Below are 17,457 nucleotides of genomic sequence, written 5' to 3' on the forward strand. Positions count from 1 at the left end.
GGGAGAAGCGCCGGGTCTGGCCTCAGAGGGGCACCAAGTGCCATCCCAGGAGCAAAGGCAAAGTCCAGAGACAGCTTTCGACCCGATGGCCAGGGCAGGCATGTGAGAGATAAGGGTCACACTTTGGACTCTGCCAGAGAACACGGGCCCCTGTACCCCTTCTACTGGCAGTCCCACTCCCCTGCCCAGTTAAAGGAGGAAGACAAGGCTGGGAGAGGAGGGGATAGCCGGCCACTCGCTGCACCTGAAAGCCAGGTGGACACCAAAGATCACTGGGTCCTTACCCTCACCACCTGCCGCGACGCCCAGCCTCGCATTTATGCCTCATTACTCTGGCGCCTCGCAGGGGTCTGGCCGGGAGAGCAGGGCCGGAGGGTGGCGCGCGGTTCCAGGTTGCGCACAGTCCGGGTAGCTGGTGAGTTCGGGTGCGAAGGAGGGAGGGGAGGGGGCGCTGCGCAGTGAGCTCTCCTGGCCCGGGGAGAGGTGGCTGCGTCCCTGGCACGACACCCTCCGTCCCCGGGGCCCCACGGGTGCCCTCGCGGCACAGCCGGTCCGGAGCCCGCGGTGAGAGGGCGGTGCCAGCCCGCGTCCCCGCCCCTCTCCCTCCACCTTCCCTCCCGGCCCGGCCCTGTGCTGCCCGGGTCCCGCGGGCCGCTCGGTCCCAGACCCAGGCCTGGCTGCGGGGCTGGCATTGCCGGAGCAGCCGTCGGCGACCGGGAGCCCCGCGGGCGGGGGGCCGGCGGCGCGGGCGGCGGGCGCCGGGACACCTGCGGGCACAGGTGAGCGGCTGCGAGCGGGACGGACGGGGGCGGGACGGTCTGGGGGCGGGGGGGGGGGGGCCGAGGCTGGCGGCGCGGGGGCGAGAAGGGAAGGGAAGCCCGCGTCAGATCTCGAAAAGGTCCGGGGGTAGGAAGAGGGACAGAGAGAGAGAGAGACAGGCAGCCCTTGAAGAGATGATTGTTGGGAGGGGACCTGGGGGACAATGAACGTTTTCCTCCCTTGCTCATAAACCGGAGAAAAGTAAGGAGCTGAGCAGGGGCCTCAGGCCCATCTGGAGGGGCACAAGCAGCTACCTAGAAGGCCTCTGCCTTCCAGGCCCTGCCCACTCAAAAGGTAGGTCCTCTATCCAGGTTTACGGGGAAGAGATGGATCCCCCCACCTGGCTCTGGGCTCGGCTCTCTGGAGGTGTTCCCAGAGGTTGGGGAGCACCAAACATACCCTCCTGCCCCTTGCCTCTGTCTGTAAGCCCAGCGGCCTGCTAGCTGTCTTCCCTCACCTCCCTGTCTGCCAGGAGGGTCCAGTCAGGGGTAGGCAAACTTTGAATAAAGGGCCAGAGAGTAAGTATTTCAGACTTGAAGCCTATAGGAACTCTCTCTGTCACAACTAGCAATAAAGCAGTGGTAGACAGTTGGAAGGGAATAAATGTGGCTGTGTTCCACTAAAACTTTACTTAGGGACCTTGAGATTTGAGTTTTGTACACTTTTCATGTGTCCTGGAATATTATTCTTCTTTTGATTTTTCTTCCCGACCATTCAAACACGTGAAAAGCATTCTTAGCTTTCGGGCTGTACAAAAACAGTAGGCAGGTGGTTCAGTGTCCAGTGCCCGCCACCCCGTGTTCTCCCTGCAGCTCTTCCCTGGGCTGGGGGTGGGTGGCTAGGTGCAAAAGAAATACCCCCACTGGAAGGGGGCATCCAGGAAGCCTGGGGACCTGCCTATGGCTCTTGCTCCCAGCTACTCAGGACTACAAGCATCCTTTGAGGCAGACGAGGGAGCCTGTACCCCAAATGTGCATACACGTGAGGAAGGAGGCATAGCTCCAAGGGGGCTTCCACCAAGCATGTGGGGTCCTACCCAACTCCACCGTGTCACAGATAGGCAGTTATGCCCCCACAATAAGTGACAAGCTCTTGTTCCTTCCTCCCCCACTCCATCATCTTTCCTTCTTCTGTCCCTTGGTCTCCAACCTGGAGCCACCCACTGATCAAGGCTGGCCCTTTCATTTCTCTATTTTCTCTGTGCAGCCTCAGGGGACCCTTTTCTCCTGGACATTGAAGCTATGACCCTTCCGAGGTGACCCAGGAGAGAAAAGATGCAGACCTTTGCTCTTCCAGATGATGGTCCCCTCCAAGGACTTGTGGCCTCCCGCATTGAGACTTATGGGGGCCGGCATCGGGCCACCACCCAGAATCCTGCTGGCAGTCTCTATCCCCGAGGAGGGCCTGTGCTGGTGAGTCCAGGCTGCCCCCAAAGTGACCTGGGTGGGGCAGAGGGAGGATACCAAGGCTTTCAGGTCTCTCTTGCAGGTTCATGGGCTGCTCTATTCCTGTCCCTCACCCCTACCTTCTTTCCTGGCTTGTGAGGGAGAGGAGGGCAGGGTTGGGCCAGACTCCCAGGACTCCACACCCATCCCAGGCAGATGCGGCAGGTGAGGCAGAGAGCCAGGAGAAGCCAGGTCCTCAGAAGAGGTGCTGTTAGACAGGTCTGAGGCATGGAGGTGAGGGGTGGGGGGCGGTGGAGAGTGGCATGTATCAACCCTTGGGGTTGGTACCTCCCAGACTCCCGCCTCTACCTGGGAGGAGCCTGTGGGCTCCCTGAGACCTGCTCCCTCTGAGTCAGCACTGAAGGAAGAGCAAAGGTTCTGGATGTCCCTACTCTGCAAGCGGGAGGGGTGCGGAGGCCTGCCTGGGCTTCACCACTGCTCCGCCCTCCTGGCCTGCCTCAAATGCTGACCAAGAAAAGGGGTGTGGAGGCCAAGCAGTGTTTCCCTCAGCCTCCAAGCTACCCCGTCACCTTGAGAACAGTTTTGCTCCCAGCTGGGGTATCCCCTGTCTTACTGGAAGAGGATTTTGCCCTGGGAGACAAGGAGGACGGCTAGGGACTCTCCCAGGCTGAGGGCAGGAAGGGAGACTAGGAAGTACGCAGTGTTAGTCAGGCCACAGGCAGATCAAGGAATGTGACCAGGCCTGCCCCGGGGGGGGGGGGGGGGGGGGGGGGGGGGGGGGAGGACGTGTGTGGCCGGCGTTTGGTCTCAATCTCTCATGTAGAAGGGCAGCCACTCCCAACTGGAAAGGACACAGGCTGCATGCCCCTGGGGGGGGGGGGGGGAGGGGGGAGGCCGCACATGCGTGCTCCCTCATCCCCACATGCGAGGGAAGCTGCGAGGGACCCAGAATGCACTGTGCAACGCAAGCCCATGGTACAGGAAGCACGCCTGTGAGTGGGCAGTTGCTGGGGGACACACACACACTAGAGCCCAGGCGCGTAGGTGCCTGTGTGCCTGCTCTACAGTAGGCCCCCCACTTCTGCCCCTGGGCCCACTAGGGGAGCCAAGCTGGCATGCCCCTGCCCAGCTCCACTTGGCCTCCCTGGCAGCAGGTGCTGTGACTCAGGGCGGGAGTGGCTCACATCAAACTGGTTTGAGGGGAGAGGTGAGCCCGCCCTGCCTGCAGCGGTGAGGGACACCGTCTGGAGTCAAGCCCCCACTACCACTCTGGGACTTCTGGGAAAAGGGAGGCCCCTCTAAGAACTTACCCTACTCCTCCTCCTCCAGGATCCCAGTCGCCGACGCTTCCAAGACTACGTCCCCTTTGCCAAGGGTTCCGGCCAGGTCCGAGGCCTGTCTCCCCTGAAGTTGCGAGAGCCAGAGCATGAGAAAAGGCATGGAGGCCATTTGGGGGCTGGCCCACCACACTCCCCCAAACTCAAGGTGAGGGGCCCCTCTTCTCCCATTCCCATGCTCATAGCCAAGCCATAGTGTCCTCCACAGATGGTCAGGGCCAAGAGCATGGCCAGCTCCTCCAAGAAGCTGGATCCGGTTCTGTCCAGAGACCCTCTCAAGGATGCATCTCCAAACCATGCTGCCTCATAAAAATGTTCATTTTAGAGGCAAATGTCAAAATGTTGCCTGAGACCACTGGTTCTCTAGTCCTGTCTGGTCTCCACCCAAAGGTCCCTCTAAAGGGTTCTGCCTCAGAAGGGCCCTACAAAGTATCTTTCTGGTCAAAGAGCCTAGGTCAGACTCCTCTGTCAGGCACCTTTCTGGAGACTAAGGTACATCTCCATCCGTGTTTCAGCGATGCCCTTTCACCTGTAATCCCAGCCGGGGTCAACCCCTGTCCCCCAGGCCTCCGTGTCCCCACTCACAGACAGTGCTGCTTGCTACCTCCCATTCTCAGACACACACACACACGCACACACACACGCACATGCAGCCCTCCCCAGACCAGGGGTCTGGGTGCACAGGACAGGGCCAGGACTGGTCCCCTTCTTGGCTCTCCCAGGAAGTCCCCAAGGCCCAACAACTGGAGATGAGGCTGCATACATTCAGCATGTTTGGGATGCCCCGCCTGCCCCCTGAGGACCGTCAGCACTGGGAGATAGGAGAGGGCACTGACAGTTGCCTGGTCATTGAGAAGTCCTGGAAGGAGCTGGTGCCTGAGCACAAGGTAGGTCTGGAACACAGTGTTGGTCCCTGTGGTGTCACAGACGCACACATACACCTCCCCTCTGCCCTGGAAGAGAGAAAGGCCTTGGGAAGTGGGGTCACGTGGGGAAAGCATTTGGACACATCTTGTTCTGGGTTCAACTCCTGGTTCTGCCACTGACTAGTGAGACCTTGCTCGAGACTGTAAACCTCTCTCAGCCTCAGTTGGTTCATCTGTCAAATGGGGATAACATCATCTACACACTTGAGGATTAAAAGGTCATCTATGAAGTAGATCTAGTAGCATTGAACAGATGACAGCTGCTGTTCTTGTCATTATTCCCCCAACTGAGCCAGCACTGTCCCTACCCCAGGAGATGAGCCGGGAGCTTTGCCACCAACAGGAAGCACTGTGGGAGCTGCTGACCACCGAGCTGATCTATGTGCGGAAGCTCAAGATCATGACTGACGTGAGCTGCCCCCAGCTCCAGCCCAGGCCCTCACCTCAGCCACTTACCCATCTCCCTTGCATTGTTCCCCATTTCCCCAGGCCAAGAAGGGAGGACCATGGCAAGGGGTGGGAGGAACGTAGGGGTGGGGGACAGGCAGCTGAGAGATCCCCCCCATTGGAGACCTCCCCGGGATCTTAGGAAGAAGGTTAGCAGTGGTAAATCTGGAGGTAGAGACACTTCAGAGGACTAGGCTGGGGTCCCAAAGGTAGAGGTCAGGTACTGAGACCCTCATCTTTCCCTGCATCCAGCTCCTGGCCGCCGGTCTGCTGAACTTGCAGCGAGTGGGGCTCCTGACCGAGGTGAGTGCGTACTCTGGAGGACCCTCCACACCCCAAGCCCTGAGCCCACAGAGTGGGAGTGGGCTTGCAGAGAGCCCCACAGGCTGCTGTCCAAATTCTCTGTTTTCTAGGACACCCTCTGCCCTCCCTGGTCCCCTTCCTGCTCTCGACCCCAAGCAGGCTGGCCTCTGCTCTTTTCCGGTGCTCAGCACAGCTGCACCAATGTGCCAGAGAAATAGAAGGGAAAGCTCCAGCCCCTTCCATCTCTCAGCTCCCCCGCAAGTTTCATCCAAGCTTATGGTTCCTTGCCTGTCCACGGCCAGTGCTGCCTGACAGTGACCTGCCAAGGCTTGTGGCTAAGCTCTGCTCCCTCCTCCAGGTATCAGCTGAGACCCTGTTTGGAAATGTCCCCAGCCTGATTCGAGTCCACAAGAGATTTTGGGAGGAGGTGCTGGGGCCCACCCTGGGGGAGGCTCGAGCCTCAGGCCAGCCTCTGGACCCTGTCAGTCTACAAGACGGCTTCTTGACGGTGAGGCATGGCGAAGGGCCACGTGTGGCTGGGGCGGGCCTGGGAGAGCCCAGAGAGATCCTGTCTGCAGGATCAGCCTGTGCCACTCAAACCCTTCTGGGAGTTGGGGGAGTCTGAGGGCACACCTCCACCCCCAGAATATCACCTCACCTCCTGCCCTTCATTCCACCGATACGACCTCTGTCCCAAAAGTTCTTTGGTCTTTTGGTGACTCTTTTGAAATGAAATGCAGCTATCTCAGAGAAGGGTTCCAATGAATCTCTTAACTATACAATCTTACTTCTTGGCCAGAAAGCCTCTGACAAACAGCTGCGAGAAGAATGGGGCCGAAGCAAGGCATCCCCTGGGCAACTGGCTGGGGGGTGGGGAGGTGGGGCAAGGGGGTGTAAAAGGCCACAGGGCACCCAGAGCATGGAGAAATGTAATAAGAAAGCAAGAGCCCTGGGGCACCTGGGTGGCTCAGTCAGTTGTGCGTCCGACTTCGGCTCAGGTCATGATCTCACAGCTTGTGAGTTTGAGCCCCATGTCGGGCTCTGTGCTGACAGCTCAGAGCCTGGAGTCTGCTTCAGATTCTGTGTCCTTCTCTTGCTGTGCCCCTCCCTCACTCATGCTCTGTCTCTCTTTCAAGAATAAATAAAACATTAAAAAAATTTAAAAAAAAAAAAAAAGAAAGAAAGAAAGAAAGGGGCCTGGGGTCGGACTTTCTTCCACGGTGTTACCCAATCAAGAAAATGTGGGCCTTGCAGAGCCAGAATAGGGGACAGAGGTGGGGAGACAGTCTCCTGGGAGCCATTGGTACCCCCTTCCATAGGAATAGGGCTTCTGGGCAAGCCTCAGGTCACTACCCACCTCTGTGTGAAACGAGACCTGCTGTGTCCTAAAAACATTCCAGCTGAATTATTGATGACAGGAGAGTCCGTCCAGAGAAGCAGGGTACAGTAGGGGCTGTGCATGGGAGCTCAGAGAGTGGCCATGGGTCAGCCTCCTGGCATCTCAGTTTCTCCCTGGAACCCAGAGGGAGGGGCTGGCAGTCATGGGGGAGAGCGTCATGGACGGTAGGGATTGGCACCAACTGGACTAAGGGTCGGTGGGAGGCTCTCTCCTCCGTGCTCCCCGTGTTCTGCAGCTGGAGCCTGTATTTCATGACCTTCCCCCTGCCTGCCCCTATCTGTCCCCTCAGTTCAGCCAGCGGTTCCAGCCCTATGTCCAATACTGCCTACAAGTGAAGCAGACCATGGCTTACGCCCGGGAACAGCAAGACAACAATCCTCTCTTCCATTCCTTTGTGCAGGTGGGAGAGAGGGCGCCTGGGAAGGGGGCCGGGGGGGACCTGAAACAACCAGATCATCCAGCATCTCCAGCTGGGTCCAAAGCTGAGTCCGGCGCTAGAATAGGGCGGCATGGGGCCTTCAGACTCCTGACCCCCTGCCCTCCTCTGCTGGCAGTGGTGTGAGAAGCACAAGCGCTCGGGGAGGCAGATGCTGGGCGACCTGCTCATCAAGCCCCACCAGCGCATCACCAAGTACCCGCTGCTGCTCCAGGCTGTGCTTAAGAGGAGCCCTGAGGCACGTGCCCGGGAGGGCCTGAGCGCCATGGTATGTGGCCTGGCAGGGCCGTGCCTTGGGCGCTGGGGGCTGGTGTGTGGGAACTGATTTCCAGGAACTCTTAAGGCTCTTAAGGGTCTCTTTCCTCATATGTACGTGCCAGTGTGGCACCGACCGGCCGCCTGGGTTGTCTTTGGTGGGGTGAGATGTACGGGGTAAGGAGATGAGCTGTTCCTTCTTCCACATCCCGCCCGTCACCTAGATTGCCGCTGTGGAGTCATTCCTGCAATACGTCAATAAACAGGTGCGCCAAGGGGAAGAGCAGGAGAGCTTGGTGGCTGCAGCCCAACGCATTGGGCCCTACGAAGTGCTGGAACCATCCAGTGAGGAGGTGGAGAAGGTGAGGGAGGGCAGGGGAAGGGGGCTCAGCAAAACAAGGTCCCTGGGAAAAAAGATGAAGCAGAGGCCTGGAGGCTAAGGGGCAGAGGTGGCACAGAGGGCCCGTGCCTACCATTCCTTCACCATGAGGAGGGGCTGAGGGTCAGAGTTCTAAAGAGTGAAAAGGAATTACTGGCTGCTTCCTCTCCCTCCAAGAAGGCGAGGATGAGGGGAGAAGGTGCTGGTGATAGAACAAAGACCCATGGTGGCTGGGAGGGGGAGGGGGAGGCAGTGATCCTCTCCGCGCTGTGTCCCTCAGAACCTGCGTCCATTCTGCACCCTGGACCTGATGTCGCCCGTGGTGGGGGTCGCTCCCGAGCACACCAGGCAGCTGCTGCTGGAGGGACCCGTGCGAGTGAAGGAGGGGCGAGAAGGGAAGGTGAGGGGCTACCGGGAAGACTGGAGAAGACGGCAGGTAGACTGAAGAGAAGGGAGGGGTGCCAGGACACAGGATAAGAGTCAGAAAAGCTGGAATTGGGCAAAGAGATGTTTGTGTGTCTGTGTGTGTTGAGAAGGGGACGTGCTGTGGCTAAGCTCTGCTTGTCTGTATGCCCCTGAATCAGCCTGTAAGACAAGAGATGGGACCAAAGTGACACCCCTTCCAGCTCTAGCGTTCCACAGTTCTGTCCCTTGTGCACATGTGTACCCATGCACGCACACCATGCAGGAGCCCCAGTCCATGTGCCACCCTTCCCCTGCTCCAGCTGACCCTTGTCTCTCTCTGACACCTGCCTCCCAGCTGGATGTGCACCTGTTCCTCTTCTCTGATGTGCTGCTGGTGACCAAGCCCCAACGCAAGGCAGACAAAGCCAAGGTTATCCGTCCCCCACTCATGCTGGAGAAGCTTGTGTGCCGACCACTCCGAGACCCTAGTATGTCTCTCCTGAGGGGACACTTTCCTTCTCCTTTCCTCTTGGCAAGGGGAAGGAGCAGTCAGGATGGGGATCAAATATGGTCTAGCCCTTGAGCAGACCTTCACCTCCTCTACCCAGACAGCTTCCTGGTGATCCATCTCACTGAATTCCAGTGCGTCTCCAGTGCCCTCGTTGTGCACTGTCCTAATGCTGCAGACCGTGCCCGGTGGCTAGAGAAGACCCAGGAGGCCCAGGTATGTGAAAGCCAGGAGTAGAGAGCGGGGAGGGGCCCTCAGAGGTCAGAAAAGGGAGCACAAGAGGGAGGGAGGAAGAGAAAGAGGCTGAGGTGGATGCAGGTTCAGTCTGGTTCGGGCCCTCAGGAGGGAGACACAGCCTTGACAAGAGCATGAAAGAAAGCCTTTGGCCAGCTACTGTGCCAGTCACTGGGAGAGCCCAAGACAGCGTCCCCTAAAGGCTTTTGTACCCTGAAACCACGATCTTCTGAACTTCATCTTCCGTTCAACATTAACGGAGCACTTGCTGGGTGCTAGGGAATCAGAAAAGAATAAAACACCACTCCCCCCCTCCCCCCGGAATATGCACTGCAGCCTAGCTGGACAAATTAGTGTACAAATAATGGAAACATAGAATGGAACTATGTTCCATTAGTGTACAAATTATATTAGTGTACAGATAATAGAAAGCACAGAATGGAACTATGACCAAGAAGGGAGTAATTCATTCTGTCTGGTGTGTTGGTTGGGAAAGGGGACATTGCAGAGGGAGGTCTGCTGAGATACTTTCACAGAGAGGCTATTGTCTGAGCCCTGTTTGGGGGGATATCTAGGAGTTCGTGAGGAGAACAAGGATGGGAAGGAAAGTTATTCCAGATGGAGAAGCAGATTGTGCAAATGTGGGAAACATGAAACTGTGTGTGTGTTGAGAAAACCACTGGCCTCATAGTTGATATTACCAGGACAGAGCAGGCATAGTGGCAGAGAGGCCAGGGGGTAGGTACTACCAGCTCATGTCTACTACTGGGTGCTATGCTAAGGAACTTGAACTTTGTCCTATCGATGACAAGGATCGAGAGAAGGTGTTTAACAGGGCAGATTCATGCGATAAAAGCTAGAGGAATTCAAAAGATCCAAATGGAGCTGTACTAGTTACCATAAACTTAATGGCTTAAAGCAACAGAAACATTGTCTCACCGTTCTGGAGGCCAGATGTTGGTCGCCTCTTCCAGCTTCTGGTAGCTTCTGGTGTTCCTTAGCTCATGACTGCCTCACTCCGGTCTCTGCCTCTGTCTTCATGTGGTCTTCCTCTCGGTCTGTCTCTGTGTACAAATCTCCCTTTCCTGTCCTTATACAGACACCCTAAATCCAGGATAATCTCATCTTGAGATCCTTAACTGAAGATCTTTACACATCTGCAAAGACCCCTCTTCCAAGTAAGGTCACATTTACAGGTTCTGGGGGTGAGGACCTAGACTATCTTTCTGGAGCCTCTATTCAACCCACCATAGGAGCAGAATGGCCAAAAAGTAAAGATTTGAATTGGCCTTTTAAGGACAGGGAAGACCAGGAACAAAAGAATCAAGGGAGAAACTGGGTTGGATTATTTTGGGGACAGTGACCACATCTGTCTAAGTCTGAGCCAAGGGTTTATGTGAACAAGTGAGGAGAGGCCAGGTTTTACAGGACCCCAAAAGCTACAGAAGAGGGCAGACGGGACAAGGTTGAATTGAATTGGGTTGACAAGAGAGAGCCACCATAGATTCTTGAGCAAGGGAATGCCACGGTGAAATCAGTGTGTTCATCTTGAATTGATAGCTGGCAGTGTGATAGGTGGGCTGGAGGCAAGAGAGATTGGTGGCAGGAGATTTACTGTACTAGTTTGAGTGTGAAATATTGAGGTTTAGTGTCATATTCTTAGGGACATGTTGCAAAAAAGGGGGAAAAGTTGGAGGGGGGCAGGTTAGAGAAAGGAGCTAGAGAAGGAAGAGAAGCCTTTGGGAGACTGTGATTAAAAACCTATATTGAGGGGCGCCTGGGTGGCTCAGTCGGTTAAGCGTCCGACTTCAGCTCAGGTGACGATCTCGTGGTCCATGAGTTCGAGCCCCGCGTCGGGCTCTGGGCTGATGGCTCAGAGCCTGGAGCTTGCTTCGGATTCTGTGTCTCCCTCTCTCTCTGCCCCTCCCCCGTTCATGCTCTGTCTCTGTCTCAAAAATAAGCGTTAAAAAAATTAAAAATAAATAAATAAATAAATAAATACCTATATTGAATGCAAGAAACTCCAGGTTCAGACACCAGTTCTACCTCTTCCTAGCTGGGTGGCCTTAGGTGAGTTATGTGGTCTGCTGAGTTTCCATTTCTTCACCTGCAAAATGGACATAAATAATGGCAGTCCTTGCCTCATAGAGAGGAGCCCAAAAAATCATTCTTTTTTTAAATATTTTTTTTACATTTTTATTTATTTTTGATAGACAAGGAGAGACAGAGCACAAGCAGGGGAGGGGCAGAGAGAGGAGACACAGAATCTGAAGCAGGCTCCAGGCTCCACACTGTCAGCATAAAGCCTGATGGCAGGGCTCGAACTCACCAACCGTGAGATCATGACCTGAGCCGAAGTTGGACACTTAACCAATTGAGCCACCCAGGTGCCCCAAGAAGTCATTCTGATTAAGCAAGGCAGCATGCTACCAGCTCTAGGTAAATGCACCCGAATGCAGGTCACAGATTAGGGAGGACAAAGGATGATTTCCCCTTTGAAAGACAGCTTTGGCAGCCCCCTCTGTGTGAAATGAAATCAATACAAAGAGAGAAACCTGTTGGGTTGGTTGTTGCTTCCTGGGAGGGGTGGGTCTAGAGCAGTAGTAAGTTTTAAACAGAAGCACTTTGAAAGTGATTCGGTGGGGGCTAGGCAAGTGGACATACCTTAGGGACTCTGGGAAGTATAGAACACAGCCCTGGGGTTCAGGTGGGGACAAGGGATGAACTATGAAAATTGCTAAGAGAGTAGATCTTAAAAGTTGTTAGTTAACACAAGAGAAAAAAAATTTTTTTGTGAAACGTATGGTGACAGATGTTAACTAGACTTACCAAGGTGATTATTTCATTATACAAATGTTGAATCATTACACTGCACACCTGAAGGTGATATAATGTTATGTCAATTATACTTCAATTACCAAAAAAAAAGGGCATTTTGAACAAAGCAAGAAATCTTAATGTAGACTGTTTCTAAAGAATGCAACCTCATTATTTTTACAGTTAAAATCAAATTAGTGGTTCTCATAGGGCTTGCTTTAATGAATAGATAGTAATGATTTGTCCTTGGCACATTAGGTAGTTAAGGCTTCTGGAACTTTTGAAAATGTGTGAAAATAGTCTTGCTCTTTAAATAATTTTAAGCATTCTTCCTGAAATCTTATCTATACTATCATATCATAATGTGGAGAGCTTATTTAAGAAAAGAAAATCCAGAACTTAGTCTCTGTTTAAATAGTGTATTAAAAACCATGAATTAGGAGAATAGAAAGTAAATATGAGGATTTTGCCATTAAAAAAAAGGCATGAAATAAGAATTAAAGACGGAACCTCAAGATCTTGTGTCTTACAACCCTGTAGGACCCTGTAGGACTGCCACTTCCTTGAATACCTAAAACAAGCCACAGGGTTCCCTAAGGCACCAGGTGGGGGGCCCTCACAGGAGGCCCTTTCCTTCACCACCCCACTGTCAGAATTCTGTCTTCTTCCTTTGGTTCTCAGTCCCCAAATGACACCCCCCTCCCGCCTCCCTTTAGAACCCCCAAGGGACCACTACAAACTATTGGGATTTTATTCAAACTAATTTACCTCGGGCAGTCTCACTCCTGGCTAACAGAGGAAAGGAGGTCACTTCTGATACATAACCAAGCAGTGCACAAGCTCCCTGGCCTTCCTTAGCAAAACAAAGAACACTGAAACTGAAATTAGTTTGTCCTGCTATTGTTTCACGCTGAATTCTTAAAGAAAACTTCTCTCTACTGCTATCAGCCTTTGTAAACTGATAAAGGCAGTGGAATATCTATTGGTCCCCTTGATAGAGCAACCACCCAAGGGTGGGACTGTTGCTTTCTCCCCCTCACAGAAATGTAGATGTAGATTTATTCCCTGCAGCTCTAGCCAGGGCAGCTTAAACTTTTAGGGAAAAAAAAAAAAAAATTAGCTTCTCTAGGGAAGACAGACTAAATCCTGGGAAATGCCCATGATTAGGGACTGGGAAGAGGAAAAAGGAACCAGTGACAGGAACAGAAAAAGCTGTCAGAGACAGAGGTCAAAAAATGAATGGCAGGAGGCTGAAGCAGGCTGCTAAGGTAATAGCCAGAGCCCAGCTCTCACCTGTTATCTGTGTTCTTGCAGGGGTTATGTCATCTCTCCAAGCCCAGTCCCCATCTGGGGAATTGCAGTGATAGTGGGCACAATCATGTAGGAGAGATGGGACAATTATTGTTGCTGCTTGGCACGAGGCCCAGCACTTAATGGGCGCTCCATAAATGTTTGTAATTATCATTAGAAGAAGGAGGTGATCAGTGGCGCCTGGGCGGGGCTAGGTGCTGACTAGGGAAAGGCCTCACAGCTGCTCAGAGTTTGTGGGCACTTTGAGAGATCTGTGTTAGTCCACTTGGGGAACTTTGGGAGGAGCAGATGAATCTAGGAGCAACCCCAGAGGCAGTGGGGAGAAGAGGTGTTTCCTCTCAAGGCTTATGTCTTCCACCAGGGCAAAGAAAGAAGAATCATGCTGGGGGAGCCCTCCCTTCCTCTTCTCAGCTTTGTAGAGGAGCCACATTTTGGCTCAGGCACCGATTTCCTCTTCCCTTCCCAACTTGATTCTCCTCTTACCCAAGCTGAGAAGATCCTCCCAGGGTTGCTGGAGAAGCTTTGGGGTGTCTGGGGGGGGACTTCAAACAGCCCCATTCCCTGATGCCTCAGGTCCCCTCCCTCCCTGCTTTTTCCTAGGGTTGGGCCAGGGGCAACTGCCAGGGGCATGTTAGTGGAGATACTTGTATTAGATGTTCCTTACGAACCCCACCCCTTCCTCCCAGTTCTTTCCTTCCCCACACCATCCTATCCTGGACTTCCCAAACACTCCATTGAACTTGGGTCATGTGGAGCCAAGGGCAGGTCATCTCAGCCCAACAAGCAGGCTGCTCCACTCCACCCTGGCCCCAAGAACAACCCCACCCAGCATCCTTGCTTCTTGTTCCGTCCCACGTTGGAGATGAGGGAGGAGGTCACAGGACCTGGCCCTGTTGTGCTGGTTCTCTGCACCCAGGTACCATCATCCCTTGCTTTGGCCAACTGACTAGTCTTATGAGACTGCTAAGAATCTTTGCACTGCTTTGTCACTCACAGGACTAAGGGACTGGAGAGCCAGAGAAAGGAAACTTGCAATAAAAACCTGATGTCATTTTCCTATCCCTGTTCATCCATTTCTCCAACATGTCTATTGTCCTGAACCAGCTACCCCCGTGTTTCTGGAGAGGCTTTGGGAAGGTCCAGGTGTCCAAGAGTTGCTGGTTCAGATACCTAAGCTGGAGAGATAATCAAAATATTTAACCACCAGTATGGCATGGCCATCATCCAATTAGAGTGGAGCATCTTGGGAGCTTGGGAGTGTGCTAGAGGTCCCCTGCTGTGCCACATGTTATCACTGGATCTTGAAGGATGGGGTTACCAGTCCTAGGGAAAGGAGGCAGGAGGCTTGGACAGCAGCCCTTTGGTTACCAGCATGGAAGGACTCCAATATTTTAACAATGATATGGCCATACCAGTGAGTACTGATACCAGCACTGCCCGCAGCTGCCACCAGGACCTCCCTTTGACCAGCCTGTGCCTTCAACCTGTCTGTGGGTTCTGCTGCCTTCCCTCCCCCTCCCCAAGCAAATGTCCTTTAGCAACTCTGCCCTTTAAGGCTGCCCTTGAAAGTCAATGTAGTTCCTGACCAGGACTCAAAGAGAAGGCCCAGTCCCAGTTCTGCTTCTCTTCTCATGGGACTTGAGCAAGTCCCTTTGTCTCTCTAAGTCTTGTTTTCTCATCTGTAAAATGGGCTAATATCCATGCTTTCCAACCTACAGGGTGATGGTGTGTATCAAATGATCACAGGCATGTGGAGGTGCCCTGTAAGGTGCTTCTCAGATGTCACTATTTTGTTCTGAGGGCACCTGTGTGAAAATATTGAGGGAAGAAGACAGAAAATACAGTGTATCCTCCTCCATTCCTCTTGGGACGGTCTTGCTTTCATCTCTGAAGGACAGCAGAGGACAAAGCCTGACCCTGCCCACCATGGCAGCAGGAGAAGGAGTAATTTGAGGGCCCACCACCATTTAGAACACTTATACCACCATCACCATATATCAGGGAGGGCTTCCTGAAGGGGGGAAGAGATTGGATAGAGGGCTTAACAAGGGGGCATAAGAAGCAGGAAGAACCGCACAAGCAGGAAAGGGGGTCTTCTGTTCACCTCACCCACCCCCAGAGCCAGTTGGAGGGTTCAATTCCTGGCGCCATCCCACTCTCTTTTGCCCCATGACCTTGGCAGTTACTTATACCGAGTCTCCATTTTTCCCTAGTAAAGTAGGAGTAACAAATAATATCTGCCTCATAGCCTTCATAATATAGTCATAATCTGTGAAGATTAAATGAAATAATATGTATGTAAAGCACTTAGCACATGGGTGACATACAGCAAGTCTCAATAAATGAGAGCTCTTAATGAAAGTATGCCCACCCCAGATCACCCTGCAAAAGCTGAAGACAGAGGAGTATGTCCAACAGAAGAGGGAGCTCCTAGCTCTCTATCGGGACCAGGACCGGGAGGCCCCATGCACCAGGCCCTCCTCACCTTCCCCGGAGGACTCTCAGAGCAGCGCAGAGGGGAGGTAAGACCCACAGGGACCACAAGTCTCTCAAAGTAGGGGGGCTGCAGGCAGGGAGAGAGGGGAGAGGAACCCACGCAGCAGAGAAGTGGCAACACAGCTTCTGGGGACATTGGAAATAGAGGAACCCAGGCTACCGGTTAGAGTGGAACAGGTTGGCACTAGTCAACAGTTGCCAGGGTGACAGAAACAGACACAAGAGATGCAAGCTCCTTGAGGAGCAGGCTCCCCAGGCCAGGGATGGAGAGTGAGAGCCAGTATGGGATTTGCAGAATGTCGCAGCTGCAAGGATCCAGTGAGTCCAAATCCCCAGAGAGGGCGAGAGGTTCGTTCACAGGAACACATCTGTTCAGCAGCATGGTTAAGGAGAAGAAAGATCCATCATTGGGGGATTGCCTCAGGGGAGCTCAGGAACCCTTCAGCAGATAGCTAAGCACCTGCTTGGTACAAGGTCCTGGGCCAGTTGCTGTGGCTAAAATACCTTAGAGGAGCTTACAGTCTAGCCAGCAAGATGAGAAAATAATCGTGCAGTGTAAATAAAGGTGGTACCGAAGTAAGTTTGGAGGAGGGGCTGTTTCTGGATAAGAAGATCAAGGGAAAATTCCTGGACTTGAACTTGACCCCTCAGCACCCGAATCTGACCATTTACTCTTCCTATAAATTGTAGGACTCCAGAGTTCTCAACCGTCATCCCCCAGCTGGTGGTGACAGAAGACGTGGATGAAGAGCCTCTGTTGGTACCAGATGATACTTCAGACTCTGGCTATGGGACCCTGATCCCAGGCTCCCCCAAGGGGCCCCATTCTGTGAGCCGTCTACGCCCACAGGCCCTTCGGCGTGACCCTCGTCTCACCTTCTCCACCCTGGACCTCCGAGATGTTCCTTTGCGCCCTCAACCTCCCAACCCCCAAGCCCCCCAACGCCAAAGCGCCCCTGAACTGCCAGGGGACGGTATCCGAAGAGGAAGCAGCCTTCCCAGGCGAGATCCACCAACCTGGTCTGAAGAAGAAGACGGGACCTCAGTAGATGGGAATGTGGTAGCAGAAACGCTGCATAGGGCCCAACTTCGGGGACAGCTCCCCGCATCCCCAACCCACACTGACTCTGCTGGGGAAAGCCCCTGGGAATCCTCAGGGGATGAAGAAGAAGGGCCCCTCTTCCTGAGACCTGACTGCACCCGCTCCCCTCGCCCTCTCCGGGCTGAGGACATGCTCAGAGAGATCCGGGAAGAACTGGCCAGCCAGAGGATTGAGGGCATCCCCGAGCCTCGGAGGAACAACAGGCCTCAGAAGCTGACCCGGGTCCAACTGCGGAGAATGCGTGGGCCCCACATCATTCAGCTGGACACCCCCCTGTCCACATCGTAAGTGCTGAAGGGAAAGTGGCTTGGGAGGGGGTGGAGAAGCCAGTATGGAGTGAGAGGGGTACCAAAGATGTCAGTGGGGACAGAGTATAGAAGGAGGGTAATACTGGAGCAGGGGCCATGGCAAGGAAGGGTACTTAGCCTCACTCTTCACCCCACATCTGACTTTGCCTAACACCCACCTCCTTTCTTTTCAGAGAGGTGTGAGGAACACTCAGGACCTTTGGCATTTCTCCCGGAGGAAATCTCTCCCCACGAGTGCTGGTCACCACCCCACCCCTGGACTCTACCTCAAGGACCACACTTCCCAATAAGAAGCCTGGCCCGGGCACCATGCCCTTCCTGCTCTGAGGGCTTTGGGATCAAGTGCTGTACATTTTTGTATCATAGACATACCAGAGCCCCACATAAAGTTGTACATAAAAATGACCGCCTGGTCATTACTAGATAAGGGTGGGAAGAAAGAGAACCTGATGAGGAAGGGGTCAGAGAGTGAGCACAGGCTGCTCCTTTGTCAGTTGGGATCATGGTGGTGGGGTACCTGGCCCAAGCTCAGGGCTTTTCCCAGCCCACCGCCATCAGGATCGCAGTCT

The 17,457-nt window shown here is 53.9% G+C and overlaps 1 protein-coding gene across 1 annotated transcript; it reads left to right on the forward strand.

Annotated features, from left to right (window-relative positions):
* The first annotated feature begins 764 nt into the window (after nucleotides 1–764).
* On the forward strand, nucleotides 765–17,406 carry PLEKHG6 (pleckstrin homology and RhoGEF domain containing G6). Its single transcript, XM_042945596.1, has 16 exons — nucleotides 765–779; nucleotides 2,026–2,231; nucleotides 3,555–3,710; nucleotides 4,285–4,449; nucleotides 4,802–4,897; nucleotides 5,188–5,238; nucleotides 5,597–5,746; nucleotides 6,927–7,037; nucleotides 7,192–7,341; nucleotides 7,553–7,690; nucleotides 7,988–8,107; nucleotides 8,468–8,600; nucleotides 8,721–8,836; nucleotides 15,359–15,504; nucleotides 16,169–16,864; nucleotides 17,062–17,406. The coding sequence occupies exons 2-16, from the start codon at nucleotides 2,094–2,096 to the stop codon at nucleotides 17,069–17,071; spliced, it is 2,376 nt and encodes a 791-aa protein (XP_042801530.1). The 5' UTR covers nucleotides 765–779; nucleotides 2,026–2,093; the 3' UTR covers nucleotides 17,072–17,406.
* Nucleotides 17,407–17,457: the final 51 nt, after the last annotated feature.

This window comes from Panthera leo, chromosome B4, assembly GCF_018350215.1.
Source record: "Panthera leo isolate Ple1 chromosome B4, P.leo_Ple1_pat1.1, whole genome shotgun sequence".
Lineage (NCBI taxonomy): Eukaryota > Metazoa > Chordata > Mammalia > Carnivora > Felidae > Panthera > Panthera leo.

Excerpts from the sequence above, each read along its gene's own strand:
- PLEKHG6 (XM_042945596.1), top strand. The coding sequence starts at position 2,094 with ATGCAGACCTTTGCTCTTCCAGATGATGGTCCCCTCCAAGGACTTGTG. Across the intron at positions 5,747-6,926 it reads TACAAGACGGCTTCTTGACG|TTCAGCCAGCGGTTCCAGCC; the intron begins GTGAGGCATGGC and ends CTGTCCCCTCAG. Across the intron at positions 7,038-7,191 it reads TCTTCCATTCCTTTGTGCAG|TGGTGTGAGAAGCACAAGCG; the intron begins GTGGGAGAGAGG and ends CTCTGCTGGCAG.